This window comes from Durio zibethinus, chromosome 21 (genome assembly GCF_047325235.1).
Source record: "Durio zibethinus cultivar Kanyao isolate XHJ-2024 chromosome 21, ASM4732523v1, whole genome shotgun sequence".
Taxonomy (NCBI): Eukaryota; Viridiplantae; Streptophyta; class Magnoliopsida; order Malvales; family Malvaceae; genus Durio; species Durio zibethinus.
In genome coordinates this window covers 6,735,272-6,754,489 of record NC_143182.1, presented here as the reverse complement: position 1 = coordinate 6,754,489, position 19,218 = coordinate 6,735,272, and the positions used below count along the sequence as shown (strand labels likewise).

The following is a 19,218-nucleotide window of genomic DNA, read 5'->3' as shown; positions in this document are numbered from 1 at the left end:
TGAAATCATAGTTGCTCTAATTGGTTTGCCGTGTAGTTTCGTTTTTGCCAATCGAAAAGATCAGTGAAAAATTTTCTTGTGCCACACCAAACAGTGACTCGTATTTTTTTCTATCTTTGAACTGCATTTTCAGATAGTTCAAATTTTAGATTTACGCATAGAAGATAACATATTGAAACAAAGTTGACTTATTTGACGTCCGAAGACACTGGAAATCACATTAGAAAACAATTGCACTGCAGATAAGGAATATCAGAGTTTAAAACGTCCTTAGCACAAGGATGGCCAAGTACGCGTCTCTTGCTGTTTCAAATAAGCAACGGAAGTCCAAGCCACCGGTCAAAGAAAACTGGAACTATTTTGCAACTCTAAACCGGCAATCTAATCACATCTGAAATTGGTAACGGCATACAAAACGGCACGCCCTCCCAAACTCTACCCACTTGTGTTGCAAACCAAACACGATCAAGACAACTGGGCATGCTTCTAAGCCTCATCAATTAAATTTAATGAGAGAAGCATGGATTTAATCTGCATAAGACACCAATCCTCTCTGTCCAGAGGGTGAGCTTGATTTTGACACGTTAGGAGATGGAGATTTTCTGTAGCCTTCATTTGGTGGTGAGATATCAGGAGATCTAGAATACGAGGACCCATGACTCCTTGACCTAGAGGACCTGAATCCTGATTTGCTTTTGCGTGGGGAGCGCTGATCATCAATTCGAGGACCAAGACGAGATTTTAACCCCTCGCTTATGGCAGGTCGTTTTTTTTTAGGACTAGGACTTCGAATAGGACTCTGGCTCTGACTACGATCCCTATATCTTCCCCGATAATGAACTGGGCTGCGAGAAAGACTCCTACTCCTACTTCTGCGTTCATATCTACAAATGAAAAGTACATAAATTATTTCCCAGTCCCATACAACATATTAGCTCACAAGAAAATTAAAGAAATTATAGGGGAAAAACAATAATACCAATTGCAAATCTGAAATATTCAAACTTTAGATTATAAATTTAGATAAGCACATGGTTCGTCCCATTTCAACTTGCTTAGTTCATAACTCATAGAATCATATGGATATTAATTTGAGAATTTTCCCTTTTTTTTTTTTTTCTATATTGTTCTTTCCAATTATAACTTTAAAAATAATATCAAAGATAAAGTTAACTAACAATTTGGCTTTCTTTCTAGGATTTTTTTTTTTGAGCTTATAAAATAGTATTACTGCTTTATCTTTTACATTGTGTGATTTACAAGTTTGATGTTAAATTTAGCATTCTTTTCCTCACTGCACCAACTAGTCAATTGACATGGAAATTAATGGAATAAAGATTATTCCTTAATAATTTGTCCCTTTGATGGAAAAATCATACATTATAACCCAAATTTACAAGCAAATATCTAATTCGTCTAAATTAAGTCGATATTTTAGTTCTGAAAGTATTTTTGATTAATTAAAGCTTATATGCAAAATGTAACTACTGGAAAAGGTGTGCATGAATCAAGACAATGATCACTTGATGCAAAACAGATTTGAGCCTTGTGATGAATAATATAGAAAAACAAGTACACAGTGATAGAACAATGGCTGCTTGCATATGACAATTCTACTCAGAATGAATATGTGTAATGCACTGAAAGTAGACAAACTTTACAGTTATGCAAGACAATTTTCACAGGTACACATAGATACACATGAGGGAGAGACAGAGAGAGAACCTGGGAGGACTACGGCCTCTTGGCGGGCTTCTATAACGTCTGCGGGTTGATTGATCAGAATGATTTCTATAGCTAGAATATCTTCACCAAAAAAATGATATTGAGATTCAAAAAAGGGGGGACAGCAGCATAATTTTAGTCAAATTATAGATTACCTATCATGGTTTCTTTCTGGAATATTTTTTCTACCATAATGGTAGGATCTGGGTGGGGAACGCTCAGGAGAAGGTGTCCGGTATCGACGTGCAAAGGAATAGCGGTCAGTGAAGCCACGACCTTTCCTTATGCGCTTTGACCTGCCACCAGGAGATGGACTGCTCGAGGAAATACGCCCTTGGTTAGGTGCAGGGGCTTTCCTTGCAGGACTACTCAAGGGGCTACATGAAGTCCTTCCCTGTTTCTGCCCACCAGATTTTCTGGGAGGGCTTCTAACATCATCCTTGGGAGGACTCTTGCTTTGGCTGCTTCTACGGCTGTTGTTTAGCCTCCGTTTAACGGTTGGACTCACACTCCTGCAAAGCATATGATAAAAGAAACATTGTCAATGAAATTACAAAGTGGATTTAGCAGAGAAACGAAAGTCAAATTGATAAAAATAACCCAAAAATACACAAGCATAGTTAGATAAGAACAGAAACCTTGATCCGTCTAAGCCATCCACATATGTACATTGGTGAGGAGCCTTGTTGCCATGACCATCGTTCAGAAGCTCATCACTTTTTGGCGACAATTCACCTTCTTCATGTGAGTTGTCCTCAGTTACCTTTAACTTATTCCTTTGTAGTCCTGCATTAGCAGCTTTTCCAGAAAGTTGGCTTGGCACATTTTTTGCTACATCTGTAACATCAGTAACATCACAATCTGCGGTTAATAATACCCACAGTATCAATATTAAGAAGCTTGCAGAATCTATTAACAACCCCACTCTCATATAGGCATATTTTTTGTTGCATGTTACCTATACTAATAAATAATACCAGTGGATGACTTGCTGACAACAGTAAGGATTTGGGTAAAAGTGTAACATCCCCATTTAAAGAAGTATGGTGTTGGTCAAAAGCCAATGCGCAAATTCAAGTGCCACTAGACTCATGCATGAGAGTGTGCAGAAAGCTAGACTAAAGAATGAGAAAAAAAAAAAATAGAGCCTAAAACAAGTAAAGAATGAGAAAAATATAGAGGCTAAAACAATAATGAATGGAAATACCAATATTGTTTGGAGATTCATTTTCAACAGGTTTGGTGATATGATTGGTACGAGCAGAAACACGACGAGAACCACCCTTTCCATCATCCCTGCCACTGCTAGTGCTTGTACTCTCACTTTCACTGTCAGTTGAACTATCTGAAGATTCTGAACTCCTGAAATAAAACCACTATCAACAAACATAATAAATAACACGCAGGAAGACAAAATTTTGGAGGATTGTCCTTGAAACCAGGTTTTAATCAAACCATTTGGATTTGCGCTTTGATCTTTTTTCTTGCCGGCTTTTTTTCATGTCTCTTCGCCCATCCTTCCTCTTTTTCCCATGTTGATGCTTGTGTCTTTTTGCTGACCTCCTTCTCCTACTTCTTGTTCCATCACTGGACGAACTTGATTCAGATGCAGAGATATCAGAATCTGAAGAATAGGAATCGGAACCAGAGTCAGAGTCAGAGTCAGAGTCAGAGCTGTATGAATTAGATGAAGAATATCTCCTCTTTCTTGTTTTCCTTCTATCCTTCAAAGACTTTTTGCTTCCTCTAGCTTGCTCGTCGGAACTGTTTGAAGATGGAACTTTCCCTGATTTCTTCCCCTTCCCTGAAAAAATAAACCATAGTGAAAATAACAAATGAAAAGTAGGTAACTGATCCAGAAATCACTACATTAGTACTTAAGACTGCACAGTAATACCCTTTGACTTCCCAACAGCATACTGACTTTTACTTTCAGAGGTTTCACCACAGTCTGATATTTTTACAGATTGGGCAGCCTTTCCATCAGCTGTTCCAACTAGCTCAATTTTCTTCAAAACATCCATTCCCTTAATTACCTTTCCAAAAACAACATGCTTCCTGCAAAGCATTCAGTAAATGAGAAATCCATTGCTAAGCAATATGATATAGAAAAGTTTCATCTTTCCAGTTTTGTCAAGTAAATAACAAATAAGCAAAAGTTAAATACCCATCAAGATGGGGTTGGCGCTTGAAGGTTATAAAGAATTGAGACCCATTTGTGTTTGGACCACTGTTTGCCATAGAGAGAACACCAGGTCCATCATGAGCCAGTTTAAAATTCTCATCTGCAAGGAAACATAAACTTTGATAATTAAATTTCAAACACCTGTCATAAGACACTTAAGTGCTCAAATGCAAAGGCCTACCTGCAAACTTCCCTCCATAAACACTTTCTCCACCAGTGCCTGCAAACCAATTAAAGGTCTTTCCTTACAAGTCTGGGCATACTTTTAGATGTCAAGCAAAGAATCTGCATTCACTTAAACAAATAAAACAAAATTTTAATGCATTGGAAGGCAGGAGCATACCATTTCCCTTTGAAAAGTCACCACCCTGTAGAAACAACATAAAACAGAAAAAAAGGACAACTTTAGTGCTGCCAGGTACATATTTTTAAAGGTAAAATTAAAAGTACCAAGTTTTTTTCTCGAATTTTAGTCACTTTGCAGCCACCCAGACTAACCAGTTCAATCACCAGCAAAAACAAGCACCAAAGTGTTGAAAACAAGGCTCATATGATTAGGTTATAGCACTAAGATCTATCAATTAGCATTCAGCAAAGAAATTACTAAATTAGAGATCTTTGAACATTTTCTAATGATTAAAGGGCAACTAAATTTAAGTCCTAACCTCCCTGTTTCAGGACAAAGGTCATTTCAAAATGTTTATATAAGATTAGACCAAACGATACATGTTTCGCACACAGCAGAGATGAGAAATCAGCATTCTATTGGCAGAAATAAAATATTAGAATAGAAACTGGAAAATCTGAAGCCAACTAAAACTATAACTCCTTAAAACTTAAACATTGCATTAGTAGTAAGACGTCAGTACAAAAAGTAGGAAAAAAAAAGAAGGAAAAATCCGCATAGCAAACATTCCTCAGATTATTAAAACAATTTATAGAAATAATGAGAACATACTTGGGCCATGAATCCTTTGATTATTCGATGAAGAAAAGATCCTTTATAGTGCAAGGGTTTCCCAGTACATTTGCCAATGCCCTTTTCACCTGCAGTTTGACACAGTTCAGAATAATCAAAGCCTGACACAATTGTTTGCAAAGAAAGTTGAAGAAAAAAAAAGGCGAATTTAATTCATCTGGCAGCAAATGCACACAAATAGTTTATAAGATGAAAAACATTGAAGCAAGGCTTTATGTAATTCGTCCTAGTCAAAGAAAAGATTTACAAGTTTATTAAATCATGTATTTGTTAGCTTTATAGGTGAGATGGTAATCTAAGATAGAGGCGAATTGGATCTCTCCAAATTCTTCCCAAACAATGATTTCAAAGTAATTGAATGAAAAATTCAAAACAATATCAAAAAATATGCAAATAACAATAAATTAATAATCTTAAACCAAATGCAAGATAAAGAGATAGGGATAGAGAAATCAAATAAAAGGCACCTACATCTTCTCTTCTTGGTTGTCCACAGCAAGGCTTAAATCCACTAATCTTGAATTGAAATTACAACCTATCTTTTTTTATCTAAGTCTTAAGATAGAAACCTTAGATAGAAACCTTACACTCTCTACTTTCTAGCCTAAGTAGCAACCTCTCAATCCACAAATTCAAGAGGATACCTCACTTCTTGATTACAAAATCACTTAATAAAAATGCAAACCTAAAACACCTCTCAAAGGCTAAGTGTTTGCCTAATAAAATATAAAGAAATTTGACGAATGAATTAACAACAATAATTTGGATACAACAAATACAAAAATATAGACTTTAAAGCTCTAAAACTCTTGATTTCTTTGAGAAAATAAATATATGGCTTGTTTGATCTTGCTCTCTTAATTCATCTAACATTTTTGGTATGTTGGAGTGGCCAACATATAGAAAAATTGAAGAGCTAGCCATTGGGGATGCTTGGGAGAAGAAAATAGCTATTGAAAGCATGAGAAACTAGCCGTTGGAGTTGTTCCAAAGCATACCTGATTGATCCCTTCCATGAGGGGATCGATTAGTTCACTTTTTCTACCCATTTCACACATGGAAAACAAGACCTGATCCTTCCCCAAGGGGATCAATACTGTCAAATCTAGATGGTTATCTCCTGTTTTGCACTCTACTCACTAATTTGATCATATCTTGAGTTATACAAATCCAAATTACAAACTTCCCTGAGGGGATCAATACTGTCAAATCTAGATGGTTATCTCCTATTTTGCACTCCACTCACTAATTTGATCATATCTTGAGTTATACAAATCCAAATTAAAAACTGTTTGAAGATTTAGAAACTAGACTTAAAAAGTTTTCTATCCATATAAAATTCATCACCTAATTTATTGAGTACGAATTATAGTGAATTTTTAAAACTATCCCTTGTGCAGTTTTTAGACAACTGCAAAGTATCTAATAAAAATTCAAAATCTTTTCTTAGAAAATTTGGATTTTGATTTTGTTTGATCAATTAGAAAATAGACTCAAAGAGCTTTTTAACCATATAAAATTCAAATATTAAAGCTTCGTGAATTAATATAGAAAAATAAAACCAGTTCAATGTTGGAAAGCTCAATATGTGTTCAAGCGCCATACCAACTCAATTCCACAACTCAAGGTCATACCAATCTCAATGTCATATAATCATAAAGCAATATACCAATTTCACATGACATCAATTATAAGCCAATTTCAAAGTAATATAGCAAATGACATGATGAAGATGAAATGTATATTTCATTAATATAAACAGCAAATACCAAAGTTTAAGAAAAAAAAATCATACAAAGTGTCAGGATAAATCATTGAGGAGGAGGAGGGTGAGGAAAATGAGGAAAGTGCTGCCCCATTTGTTGTTATGCATTCCAGATGTGTTCAATATTAGCCCTAACTTGTCAAACTTGTGAAACAGCTCATTTTGGGTCATTTCCATGTTTTCCAATCTAAAATTCATATTCCCAACCACTGAGTGTAGATTGTTCATCTAAAGTATAAGCATTTCCAAAGCTCTTTTGAGTGTCAAAAAGTGGGGTAGAAAGTTTCCATTGAGGTGCATCAAGAATATCTGAGATATCATGCTCTTCTCTCTCTTCTTGAATAGCCCAAACTTCAGTTTTTCTAACCTACAAATCAACTGCATTTTGTGTATAGCCCATACTATGCGAAGTATGAGCTCGAAGAATGTTGAATGGATCATTGAACACAATCTCTTTATCACCCTAGTGTTAACTCCCAATTTCTTCAACAGATTATTGATAGCAAACCCATAAACTAAGGTGTTGTCTCTGTTTTGCACTACTCTAATGAGACTACACCTTAGTTTATGATGAGTGATGAGAGTAGTGCAAAACAGAGACTACACCTTAGTTTATGCGTTTGCTATCAGTAATCTATTGAAGAAATTGGGAGTTAACACTAGGGGTGATAAAGAGATTGTGTTCAATGATCTATTTAGCATTCTTGGAGCTCATACTCTGCATAGTATAGGCTATACACAAAATGCAGCTGGTTTGTGGGTTAGAAAAACTGAAGTTGGGCTATGCAAGAAGAGAAAAAGAGCATGATATCTTAGATATTCCTGATGCATCTCAAAGAAAACCTTCTACCCTAACTTTTTACACCTAAAGAGCTTTGTAAATGCTTATAATTCAAATGAACAATCTACACTCAATGGTTGAAAACATGAATTCTAGATTGAAAAACATGAAAATGAGTCAAAATAAGCTGGTTTCACAAGTTTAACAAGTTAGGGCTGATATTGAACACATCCGGAATGCACAACAGCAAATGGGGCAGCACTTTCCTCATTTTCCTTATCCTTATCCTACTCCTCAATAATCCATCGTGATGACATCCCTCAGATGTTTTCTCACATATTTATCTTTTCATGTTTTAATTTTTCCTTAAAAACACTTTACATTATGTTTTCTTCTTAAACTTTAGTATTTGTTGTTTATATTAATAAAATATACATTTAATCTTCATCATGTTATTTGCTATATTATTTTGAAATTGGCTTACAATTTATATCATGTGAAATTGGTATATTGCTTGATGATTATATGACATTGAGATCTGCATGACCTTGAGTTGTGGAATTGAGTTGGTATGGCACTTGAACACATATTGAGTTTCTTATTGCCTTAAATTGATTGCCATCTTACGTTGATTGACTTCATCCTTTTTGCTATGACAAAAATGGTAAGAAAAATTCTTATTTGATTGATGATCTTGATATTGACGGTATGAAGAATTCTTATTTGATGATATTGATATTGATGGTTATATCCTTGTTCTCGGTTCTTTAAAATCTCTTAAAATTTCTTTATGCTTAAATTCATGAGGAGCTTATTTTTAATGGAAAAATGTTTTTTTAAGAAAATTTTTCACTTAGTTTTTTCATATCAAAAAGAAAGAGATTGTTAGCCTTAAATTTATCCTTATTTTGAAATGACAAAACATTAAGCTAAATAAACTTGATCAAGATTTTGAAAAAGATTTATTTAGTACATGTTCTTAAGTTTTATATTTTGATACTAAATAAATAATATGATTTTCAAAGTTTAAACAAACCTTTCTTTATGTTTTCTTATTTGTCAAATCAAAAGTATCTTTAAACATTTTTTTATTTGAGCTTAAATGAAAGTTCAATTGTTGTTTTTAATGTGAACTTATTCATTTTGCACTTAATACATTTTTTATAATATTGATTTTGAGAAAAAGATTAACTTAAGAAAGTTATTTTTATTAAGTGATTTTGTAACCAAGAGTCGAGGTATCCTCTTGAATTTGTGGATTGACAAGTTGCTACTTAGCCTAGAAAGTAAAGAGTGTAAAGTTTCTATCTTAAGCCTTAGAGAGAAAAATATAGAGTTGTAATTTCAATTCAAGATTAGTGGATTGTAGCCTTAGTGTGGACAACCAAGAATTGAGGACGTAGGTACCTTATGGAGAATTACCCAACCTCCATAAATCCTTGTGTTTAATTTTTCTATCCTTATCTCTTTACCTTGCATTTGGTTTAAGATTATCAATTTATTATTATTTACATCATTTTTTGATATTGTTTTTAATTTTCTATTCAATTACTTTGAAATCATTGTTTAGGAAGAATTTGAAGAGATCTAATTCACTCCCTTCTTAGATCACCATCCCACCTATAAAGCTAATAGTATCTATAGAACACAATACAGGAGACATTGTAAGGAAACTATAAAGACCTCAAGCAAATGATTGATAATGTGTTCATCAACACTGATGCACTGTAACAAAAAGATGACAATCAGTGTAAGCCCAAATTCAACAAAACCACGGCAGCCTCACAGATAAATTGTAATCATATAATAAATTTTGAAAATTTTCAGGGATACCTGTACAGAGTGCCCGGAAATTATCAGCTGTCTTGGGAACAACAGCTGCAAAAAGCTGTCAATTTGGGGAAATAAAAAACTTTATCCTTACTGTTAAGTGTTAGTCTCAGCCTTTCAGGTGAGTTCCAAATTTCTTACAGGAAAGAATATAGAAAACAAAAACCAAACAAAATTCAGGTGGTTGGCTTTAGGGTTACCTCAATAACAATTCTTTCCACCGGATCTCCACCAATTGAAACATCTAAGAATACCAAAGGGTTCTTTTTCTTACTCATTTCTCGTCAAACTACAAAATGCCGAAATAACATCTCAAAGTTGGTACATAAACTAGTTTAATAGACTAATACATAACAAAAAGTCCTCCATTTTATGACGTGAGGGGCACATCAAATTTTACTTCATTCTCATATACCAAACATTCACAATCTTCAAGCATTATGCTTTCAATAATTTTGAGATTAACATTGCCCATAGACTTAAAAGGAGCCTTAAAATTTAACGCATTGGAAACTTCCAAGCACATCTTCAGTACCAACAACAAAACTGTTTTTCATTTAGTTAATTACTCTACGAACAAAGAAACACAGATTCAATCGCCAAATACCTAGCAAGCTACAGACGATCTATCTCCTCTAAAACAAACCAATGCTACGTGCCCAACGTTGAAATCTACGAAAGGATACGCATTCACTTCCTCATTTTTATGAAAACAATCTAAATTACAACTAATGTATCGTTTAAGAATTTATTTTAGCGTACCGCGACAAAAAAAAAAAAGGAAACCACAAAACCCTAAACCCTAATTTGACTGTTCAAACTCTTTCTTTTCTGTTTTAGGGGAAAAGAAGCTTGAAATTTAACTAAAATGCTGAACTCGTAATAGAAAAGATATCTATTTACTGTTCAGAATACAAAAAATGGATCGAATTGATACTGAAAAAAAGAAAAAGCCCAGAAAGAAAAAGGTTACATAGATTGAAAAGAGGCAACACGGTGAGACGAGCCGCAACTCGAGTGAGTGAAGCCGAAAATGGCGACGATAATTACTGGTTCGCCGAAGAGAGCGTTAGCGCCCGGCTGGCTGCTCGCTCCTTTGTTGAGAAATTTGACCTAAGTCTAGCACTTAATTTCATTTTGATTTTTTCTTTTTCTTTGTCATTTATCGGGAAATGCCAGTTTCGTAAATATTCTAGATTTAAGTTTGGTCTCTTCTCCTGTCTTTTTCTCGGCTTCATACCAAGAAATTAAAAAATATATATTATTTAATTAATAAAATTTGAATCTAAATTTATTAGATTAAGGCCATATTAGGTTACGGCCACATAACTATAATTACTTCACTTAAGTTCAAACTAAAAAAAAAAATGATAACTATAAAGAGACGTTTGGTTGAAAGGTTCTTTCTTCAAAATTTATTTTTGTAATTTAATTCTTTAATTTGATTTATGAGAACATGATTATTAGAGTTTTTTAAGATTTTCAACAATGTAAAGAAGCATGAAAATAGAAGGAATAAAAACGCTTCCCTTCTTGAGATTTTTTAAGATTTTAAAAAGAAAATAAATTTTTTTCACATTTATTCTCATTTAATTGTATTTTTAAATTATATAAATAATGTTATTTATCTTAAAAAGTAATAATATTTAATAAAATATTATAAAAATAATTTTTTCTTAAAATATTTTAAATAAATATAACATTTTTAATATAATACTATTGAAATTCTCACAAAAAATTATAATTAAAAACATGATTTTTATTGAAGATATAAAAAAATTTATAATTAAATAAAACTAATATTTTTTAAATAAAAACATTATTTCATTAAAAATATGAAAAAAAATTAAAAATTAACAAAAATGAAGTTTTTAAAATTGATAAAATAGTTTTCATTAAAAGGATAATATTTTTAAGATAAAAACACAATATTTGCTATAATGATGAAAAAATATTTTTCAAAATTCAATAAAAATGATATTTTTAATATAAAAATATATAATATTTATTGAAAATATTATGTTTTTAAGATAAAAATATAATTTTTGTTAAAATATAAAATAATATATTTTCCAAGGTAAAAAAATAAAACAACAATTCTAAAATAAAACACGTATTTTTTGTTAAAAATATAAAAATTATAATTTTCAAAATTAAATAAAAAAATATTTTTAAAATAAACATATAGTATTCGATGAAAAAATAACGTTTTTTCAAATAAAAACGTCATCTTTTTTAAAACATAAAAATATAATTTTATTATTCAATAAAAAATACGTTTTTAAATATAAAAACGTAATTTTTGGTAAAAATATAACATTTTTAATATAAAAAATATAACATTTATTGAAAACATTAAAAATATAATATAATATAATATTTTTTTATTTAATATTATTATAAATACTAAAAAAAAATGATTTACTTTTTTTTTTTTCATGCTGATAATATTAAAATAGTAATTAGAATTATAAAATTATATTTGTTAAAAATATAAAAATTTAATTTTAAAATTTATTTAATTTCAACGAAAATAATATATTATTTACGCATTACGTGTTATTCACGTATCAATATTATAAATATTACATGTTATTTATATGTTATAAAATATAATATAATATAATATAATATTTTATTAAGTAATCTTATATTTTTATAAACCAAATACAACATTCTTTTTAAATATCACTTTTCTCAAAATCACTTTTTCTTTAAAAATTTAAGAATCTCTTAACCAAACACACCCTAAAAATAACATTTATTAATCAAATTTGATCTAATCAAATTTGTTTAAATACATTGTATGCCTAAAGAAAAAAAAAAAAAACAATAATACTTTTAATACAGTTTGAATCTTGAATAATTTATCTAGACTCTTTTATTAGCGTTAATTGCGATATAACATATAGTACTGGTATTATATTAATAAATTATATTTTTCATAAGTAGAGTATATAGGAAATTATTAGTATCTTAAAATGTGTTAATCGACTACTTAAAAATGTTTTAAATTAATTAATATTATTTTATAATAATATTTTGTGTTTTTTTTTAATGCATGATATTTGTGTATCAAATATAATAATTGATCATTAATGTGATATTTTTGGTTTCTTATGGTACTATTTTAATATATTAAAAAAATTAATGTGATGTTTTAATATAATAAAAAATTTAATGTGATAATCTCTAGGTATTAGTACTAATAATTTGGACCGAGTTTATCATAAATAGTTAAAAGTTAAAACTTGGTCCAAGCCCACTTATATGCAGCCTCGGTGTGGTCCTGGATGGCGACAGCTTTTGTGGAATGGAAAGGAAGGCTTTAGACCTATATGTATTTTCTTTGAATGAAAGGCCATATTAAAAATAATAGTAAATGTAAAATTTATTATTATAGTAATTATATTAAAATTAATGATAAAATATGTTTGAATAAAAAATAAAAATGTCAGTAAAGTAAAGAATTGAGAAAATAAAATGATAAAAATTAAAATTTTAATTTAATTAATTTTGATATTTTATTTAAAAGATGATATCATGTACATTTAAAATTCAATTTTTAATATTTATAATTAAATTTTTTATTATTAAACAACTGTTTTTTTATAAAAATAAAATAATAATTAAAAGCATTAAATTAAATTTTATATATAATGAAATTTTTAATATATTTTTTATATTTATGGGTTAATAATTAATTAAAAATATACTATAATTATTTTTATATCAATAATAATTTTATTAAAAATTAAAAGTAATGTATCTATAAATAAATATATTAATTTAAAAATATTCTATATTAATAAAAAATTTTAGGCATACTTTATACTTTATTTGATAATTCAAATTATGAAAAAATATTCAACAAAAAACATGAACACATTTTAGAGGGTGCAGGTTGGATGGGGGTAAATATATAAGAGTAAAATTAAAGTAAAAATCAATACGTTGGAATATAATTATCCAATTTCAGATGCAGTGAGCTATCACACTCCTCTCCTTCCTGTGAAAACTAGAGCCAGGATAAGAAAATAAAAACAAATAGTCTAAAATTAAATTGTTTAATAATAAAAAGAAGAAAAAAGAATAAAAAATAGAGCCTTTTGTAAGTTGTATAACGTCTAGAAAGGTATTCTTGTTTGAAACGCGTAATTAAAGAAAGTTAAAAGAAAAAAAAAAGTTGAACAAATAAAAATAGAAAAATCAAAGGAACAAGCTTAGCCTTAACATTAAAGAATTTTTATTTTTCCACCCACATGATAGATGGTGATGGCCGATAGAATTCAATTCTACGATAGTCAGTCCACCAAAACACTTGAAAAAAAGGCTTTTGCGATTCATGATTTGCATAAATTAATCAGACCGCTCCATTGAATGCCCATTATTTCAATCTTTGTAAAGGAAATGGAAATCATCCGTCGAAATGAGATTCTAGAAAAATCTTTATACTATGCTCCCTTTGACTAGAATTAATAGTTGAATTACTTTTTTTTTTAATATATGTTCGAAAATGAAGGAAAAGATAAAACATAACAAAATCATTGAATTAAAAATGTTCGAATATTATTTTTAGAAAAAAAGAATGTTGGAGTATTTTTTTTTATCTTATTATTACTTGATCAAAGATGATTGTGTCCATCTACTTGAATAAAAATAAATGTACTAATTAAGATGAAGTCATGGTCTAGCTGACTTCGAGATGGGATGCCAAGTTCAGGACAAAGAGTTTCGTTGAAAATTTAAACCCCATTTTTGGGAGTTGATTCAAAGCCTCATTAATTTTCTAAAAATTTTCTTGCTTTGAATGGAATTCAAACTCAAGCGTGTTTGACTATTTCCAATCAGTTTGGCTTGCAATTCCTTACCTACTTCTTATTTATGTGTGATATTTTACATATTAGGCAGCACGACAACCTTTAGCATTCTATATTTCTTTGTTTCATATTCATACATCACAGAGAAACCGGCTCCAAATTAAGCTGAAACCAGAATGGCAGATACATTGACAGAAGATCAAGTTGCTGAGTTTCGCGAAGCCTTCTACCTGATTGATAAAGATTCAGATGGTATGTGCTTTAATTTTCTGCTCTTATTTTTTTTTTTCATAGTTAGCAGGATTAAGTTCCCATTTCTTAAGCATCCCCCACTCTTCTTTGAACATATACATTGATCTAAAAATGCAGGTTTCATTACCATGGAAGAGTTGGCATCAGTGATCCAGACATTAGATGGAAACCCTACAAAAGAAGAAGTTCAAGACATGATAAGTGAGGTCGATGTTGAAGGAAATGGGACCATTGATTTTGAAGAATTCTTAAATATTATGACAAGAAAAATGAAGGTAATTAAACCGTTTAATAGAAAAGAGTTAGTGCTCATATTTTCTTCTGTTTATCATGTATGTTTTGCTCATTGTTTTCTTAAGAGTGGAGAATGATGCAAACATGAATCTCACAGGATAATGTGGCCGATGAACTAAAAGAAGCTTTCAAAGTATTCGACAGAGATCAAGATGGATTTATTTCAGCAGATGAGGTAAAAAATAAGCCTGCTAACATTTGGATTAAACGTAATTTCAAATTAACAATTTTAAAATCGGTGCTATTAATGGAAGAAATTGACTGGACTGCCAATTAGATCAAAGTAGGGCTTTGATTCTGTTATTTGTCAACTCATTATCAACTTTCAACACCGTTTTCACTCTTTGTTTCCTCCCCGGTCTTTAATTCCCCAGGGTATGTGAAGTTTGAACGAGTCTTAAAAGTCTAATACTACTTCTCTGACCCAAAATAAAAAAGTTTAATAACATCGGTTTTCTCGCCTATGTTTGCCCTGATTTGATCTCCTCAGTCGTCATATGAGCTTGACAGCACGCAAATATTTGGCTTCACATTGATTTAAAGAGGCTTTTCCGGTTTACTTTTCTCCTACATATGGGAGTGTCTTTAATCACATTCAGAAATGGGCTGGTGCGATGTACTGCACTCCTTTGTCTCAGCAGATGATCTCAACGATCTGCTTCTAAGTTTTGATATATAATATATGGCTGATATTTTCCAAATTGGCCAGAAATTTTTTGTTTTCTTGCCTTTTTTCCCCTCTCATCTGACTACAAATTCATCATTTAAACGTGGGGAAATTAATCTGAATCCATTTACTTAAACACTTGGATTGCAGTTGAGACAAGTAATGATGAATCTGGGAGAAAGACTAACAATGGAAGAAGCAGAACAGATGATCAGAGAAGCCGACTTAGATGGTGATGGACTAGTCAGCTATGAGGAGTTTGCAAGGATGATGATGGCCTTTTGAAAATGAATGCAAACCTCAAACTTAACTCAACTCAACTTGGAATTATTGTTATTATGCACCTTTTTTTTTTTTTCTTTTTCTTTGTTGGACATATTTCCCCCCCTTCATGGGCAGCTTGAGCCGTACTGCAAATAATTGTAAGCATAGTTATTAGAGTACGATCAATGATATACAATTAGACAATTTTCAGATATACAAAAGGAAAAGTGTTAAATTGAACATAATCGACCGATGTTTATATTCGAAACATCGATCAACACCAAGTAAGAGAAACGACATAATTGATATAGGGCAACTTAATATAATAATCGTAAGATGAAAAAATCCAGACAATGCTTAGTGCTTTGAAAAAAAATGCAACTTTGCGGCATATCTTAAATTAATTTGGTGGTCACAAATTTTGACTGGAAAAATTTGGTAAAAGTAAAAATGATTTGAGAAGTTCATCATAATCAAAATAAATGAAAATGAGTTTTGAGGTTGTGGCTACGATTTAATGACTTGTCCCAACACTTAAAAAGGCAAAGTATTTGGTTTATTAACTTTGGGGATGTCATTAAGCACACAAAATTTGGATTCAAATAATTCCTTTAATAGGTTAAAGATTATGATCGAATTGTAGCTGAATGCTCCTCAATTTTATGCTCAATAACTAATATTTCTTTTGAATTGGTAGTTAGAGGGAATTCCGCCGCGCCCTTTTATCACTGGACATCAGGTCTTAATAAGTAGTCGCCACTTCGGTCTTCATCCATCGGTCTGGACGGTGGAAGACATGGACCCTTCCTTACGCCAAAACCTGGAGGGACACTCCAATTCCTCAACAATCTTAAAATTCGACTGCCCCATCCCTTTTGTCCCAAGGCCCAATCTTTGCGGGGCCTTCTGACGACCCCCGTCCAGTCCATACATCTTTTCCTTCACATACCTTCCTTCTTGGGCCGTAGTCCAAAATCATATCTCAATGAGAGGAAGCCCCAGAATTGGGTGCGCCATCACCGCGTCCAACAAGTGTAAAACCCCTTGGTGGCAATCTCTGATTGGCTGGAAATCAATTAAATTAAAGGAGAGAGAGCGCTGCGAAGATCGTTGTTTGATCGCCGCCAAGGAAAAATGTATCAGCTTCGCCAAGGAAAGATGTATTATGCCGTTTTTGGACGCGAGAATTGCAGTGGGGGAGATGGAGGTAAAGATCAAAGTGGTCGGGAGGATGGTGCACGTGGCGTCGATACCGTTGGAAAGCAAGTGGTGCCATTTAATTGGGTTAGATAAGTTGGGAGAATGCGAATTTAGGGTGGCTAATTATAGAGCGAGTCAGTTTCTGGGCTCCGGTGCCCAATTACAGACGTGATATGGCAATGTGGTTGCATAATTTTTGTCGAATTTTGTAGCAGTGACAATTGGGTGTTGTTTCGAATAGGCTGCTAAGCTAAGGTATGTTTAAGTTAAATTTTAATCTGACAATGTACGAGGTTTTATATATTTTTCACTGTTGGATGGGGACTGGGTTGGATATATTTATGTTTCAAATACTTTAAACTCTGATGCCAAACCATTAGATAATGTTGAGGAGATTTTCATAAATTTATGTGCATTTTTCATTAGAAATGCTTTAGCAGACTAATGTTCCTTGCATACTTTTTGTAAGTTCAATGAAATGTTGTTGTCTATGTGGGGTATCTGCAATTTTTAGGTAGATCTAGCTTCCAGGCAATGTGGGATATATTTAGGGAATTACGGTTATGTCTAAGGCTAATCCTTTTTAAATATTCTGCAGGGATTGAAGTGAGAAAGGCATGGTGAAAAAGATTATACCGTTATCGCAACCTATGCTAGTAAAACTTCTCGATAAAAGTATAAACACAGAGGAAGTGCAAAAGAATCTACATTGATGTGGAGACTAACTCAAGACAATCTCAACAGTTTTGTAAATGGTTTGATGTTTGTAATGCATTATGACAGTCTGAGGGACTTTCTGGGGGAAAAATGAATGTTTGATCTGTTATCATGAGTTCTTGACATTCGAATTCAATGGTTTTTGGGTAGTGTATCTGATAGTAAACTAACTTTATAACTATTTTCCTTTTTAGCACCATCACGATATCAACTCTTATTTATTGGTACAATGCACAATAGCACTACTAAATGCTGCAGCCACCTTTCAAACTACTTTCATTGTTATCACTGTATTGCTATTTCATGTTGTCAAGAGTGTGACCCTAGCCATTGGCACTTTATCAGTCACTTCCTCATTATATCCTTTTATTTTGCCGCATTTTTTTTTAATCACTTCACCTCTTAAAAATATTTTTTGTCTCCCTTCTTTCTTTGGTAGATCATAATTGGGTGGAATAGAGAAATCCTTTGGAGGCAGAGGAGCAATGTTGGCTATCCCACAATTCTTTTTGATGGTAATTCAATTTTCCCCTATACTACCATTTGATAATATGAAGACAGTACTTTGATTAAGTTATGATACCATCTTGATTCTTTGAGGTGGTGATCTCCATTCTCCAAGTATTAAATACTATAATACCTTTATATAAATTGATCTAGATGAATCAAGTAATTCCATTTTGTCTATTTTCTGTGTTCTCTACCAATTTCCTTTTCTTTCCTCAATAATGATTATTCTTTAAAAATGCACACACAGGCATACATACATATGCATTATTGTGAGCATTAAGAGGTTTGGCAGTGATATCTGTTCCTTTTATACGACTCTCCTGGGAACTTAGTTGGAAAATGCTAACTAGTTTGAGAAATTGTATTAATTTCAAAATTTTTTAATATATTTTCCGTTTCCCTGTGGCTCAGAACTCATAAGATGAAACATTCTTGCATTATTTCAGAATCGGGGTAGGTTTAGATTCGTTCAACTCATCGAAATGATTATTGGAACTGAAAACACAGGTTTTGTTGCTTGGCTGGGCTTGATGGAAACGTATAAATTACATCATACTAACACTGCACGATTGCCAAATTAGATTCACAAATCACAAGTTTGTTTCTCCCCTCTCTCAACTAGTATTAAAGGAAATTGAGCGCGTAGTTTCTTTCGGTTCTGCTTCGGCCTTTGGGCTTTAAGTAAGTGTACTCGGTTGATCAATATGCTTGCCAATGAATTGGGGCCGAAGGCAGCTTTGTTCGCAGTTGTTAAAATTGAACGTTTCACACAGCAGCCATGCTGTAAATGGTATCTAGTGTGTTATGATGAAAGGTAATTTTAACCTTGAAATGAATTTGAATTGATCATGAAATTAATGGGGCATTTGCAATTGATTTTATGCTTTTACGGTTTCTGGATGAGGGAGAGTTGTGGCAGAACAGTGCCGGTACCATACTCTTTAGACTGCTCTGCCGTCGCTGACTCATTTCGTGATGAAGCGGTGGCATCAGCACGTATAACTAGAGTCTAGAAGATTTATACCCGGTCCTGACCACCAAGAAAAGTCGAAATAACGTAACGCTGGGGTTGCTGGCCAGACTAGAAATCTAACATTGCTTTTGTCAATTGTCGCTCATTGTTATTGAAAGGCTGCTATATGCTATGTTGAAATTTCTAGATGACGAGCGATGGCACTTTAAGGTCATTGTTGTCATGCTTAAATGCTATGCTATACCTCTTTTTTTCA

The 19,218-nt window shown here is 32.1% G+C and overlaps 3 protein-coding genes and 1 long non-coding RNA gene across 12 annotated transcripts; 3 read left to right on the top strand and 1 right to left on the bottom strand.

Annotated features, from left to right (window-relative positions):
* Positions 1-172: 172 nt before the first annotated feature.
* Positions 173-10,399, bottom strand: LOC111305231 (peptidyl-prolyl cis-trans isomerase CYP63-like). Of its 9 annotated transcripts, XM_089749991.1 has the most exons (15): positions 10,239-10,399; positions 9,466-9,554; positions 9,269-9,323; positions 9,119-9,160; positions 4,869-4,957; positions 4,254-4,278; positions 4,092-4,130; positions 3,893-4,010; positions 3,623-3,783; positions 3,181-3,529; positions 2,933-3,087; positions 2,364-2,562; positions 1,881-2,237; positions 1,726-1,806; positions 173-884 (listed from the first exon to the last, which is right to left on the bottom strand). In XM_089749991.1, the coding sequence occupies exons 5-15, from the start codon at positions 4,875-4,877 to the stop codon at positions 527-529; spliced, it is 1,851 nt and encodes a 616-aa protein (XP_089606117.1). In that variant the 5' UTR covers positions 4,878-4,957; positions 9,119-9,160; positions 9,269-9,323; positions 9,466-9,554; positions 10,239-10,399; the 3' UTR covers positions 173-526. The 9 variants fall into 9 exon arrangements, with proteins under 9 accessions (XP_089606117.1, XP_022758301.2, XP_022758303.2 ...); XM_022902566.2 differs by lacking the exon at positions 9,119-9,160; XM_022902568.2 differs by lacking the exon at positions 9,119-9,160 and having other exon boundaries at positions 1,726-1,764.
* A 3,597-nt stretch (positions 10,400-13,996) lies between these two features.
* On the top strand, positions 13,997-15,766 carry LOC111305233 (uncharacterized). The gene is made up of 4 exons (XM_022902572.2): positions 13,997-14,337; positions 14,455-14,612; positions 14,729-14,806; positions 15,449-15,766. The coding sequence occupies exons 1-4, from the start codon at positions 14,262-14,264 to the stop codon at positions 15,581-15,583; spliced, it is 447 nt and encodes a 148-aa protein (XP_022758307.2). The 5' UTR covers positions 13,997-14,261; the 3' UTR covers positions 15,584-15,766.
* A 781-nt stretch (positions 15,767-16,547) lies between these two features.
* Positions 16,548-17,333, top strand: LOC149512818 (uncharacterized). Its single transcript, XM_089751088.1, has 3 exons — positions 16,548-16,896; positions 17,013-17,017; positions 17,277-17,333. The coding sequence occupies exons 1-3, from the start codon at positions 16,548-16,550 to the stop codon at positions 17,331-17,333; spliced, it is 411 nt and encodes a 136-aa protein (XP_089607214.1).
* A 28-nt stretch (positions 17,334-17,361) lies between these two features.
* On the top strand, positions 17,362-19,218 carry LOC149512817 (uncharacterized). The gene is made up of 2 exons (XR_016331102.1): positions 17,362-17,994; positions 18,497-19,218. It is a non-coding gene; the product is annotated as an uncharacterized LOC149512817 (long non-coding RNA).

Bases quoted from the DNA above. Each gene is read 5' to 3' on its own strand.
- LOC111305231 (XM_022902566.2), bottom strand. From the start codon at position 9,543: ATGAGTAAGAAAAAGAACCCTTTGGTATTCTTAGATGTTTCAATTGGT. The intron at 3,530-3,622 runs GTATTACTGTGC...TTATTTTTTCAG, and splicing joins TGCTGTTGGGAAGTCAAAGG to GGAAGGGGAAGAAATCAGGG. The intron at 3,088-3,180 runs GTTTGATTAAAA...GTTTTATTTCAG, and splicing joins TCAAAGCGCAAATCCAAATG to GAGTTCAGAATCTTCAGATA.
- LOC111305233 (XM_022902572.2), top strand. From the start codon at position 14,262: ATGGCAGATACATTGACAGAAGATCAAGTTGCTGAGTTTCGCGAAGCC. The intron at 14,338-14,454 runs GTATGTGCTTTA...CTAAAAATGCAG, and splicing joins GATTGATAAAGATTCAGATG to GTTTCATTACCATGGAAGAG. The intron at 14,807-15,448 runs GTAAAAAATAAG...CTTGGATTGCAG, and splicing joins GATTTATTTCAGCAGATGAG to TTGAGACAAGTAATGATGAA.
- LOC149512818 (XM_089751088.1), top strand. From the start codon at position 16,548: ATGAGAGGAAGCCCCAGAATTGGGTGCGCCATCACCGCGTCCAACAAG.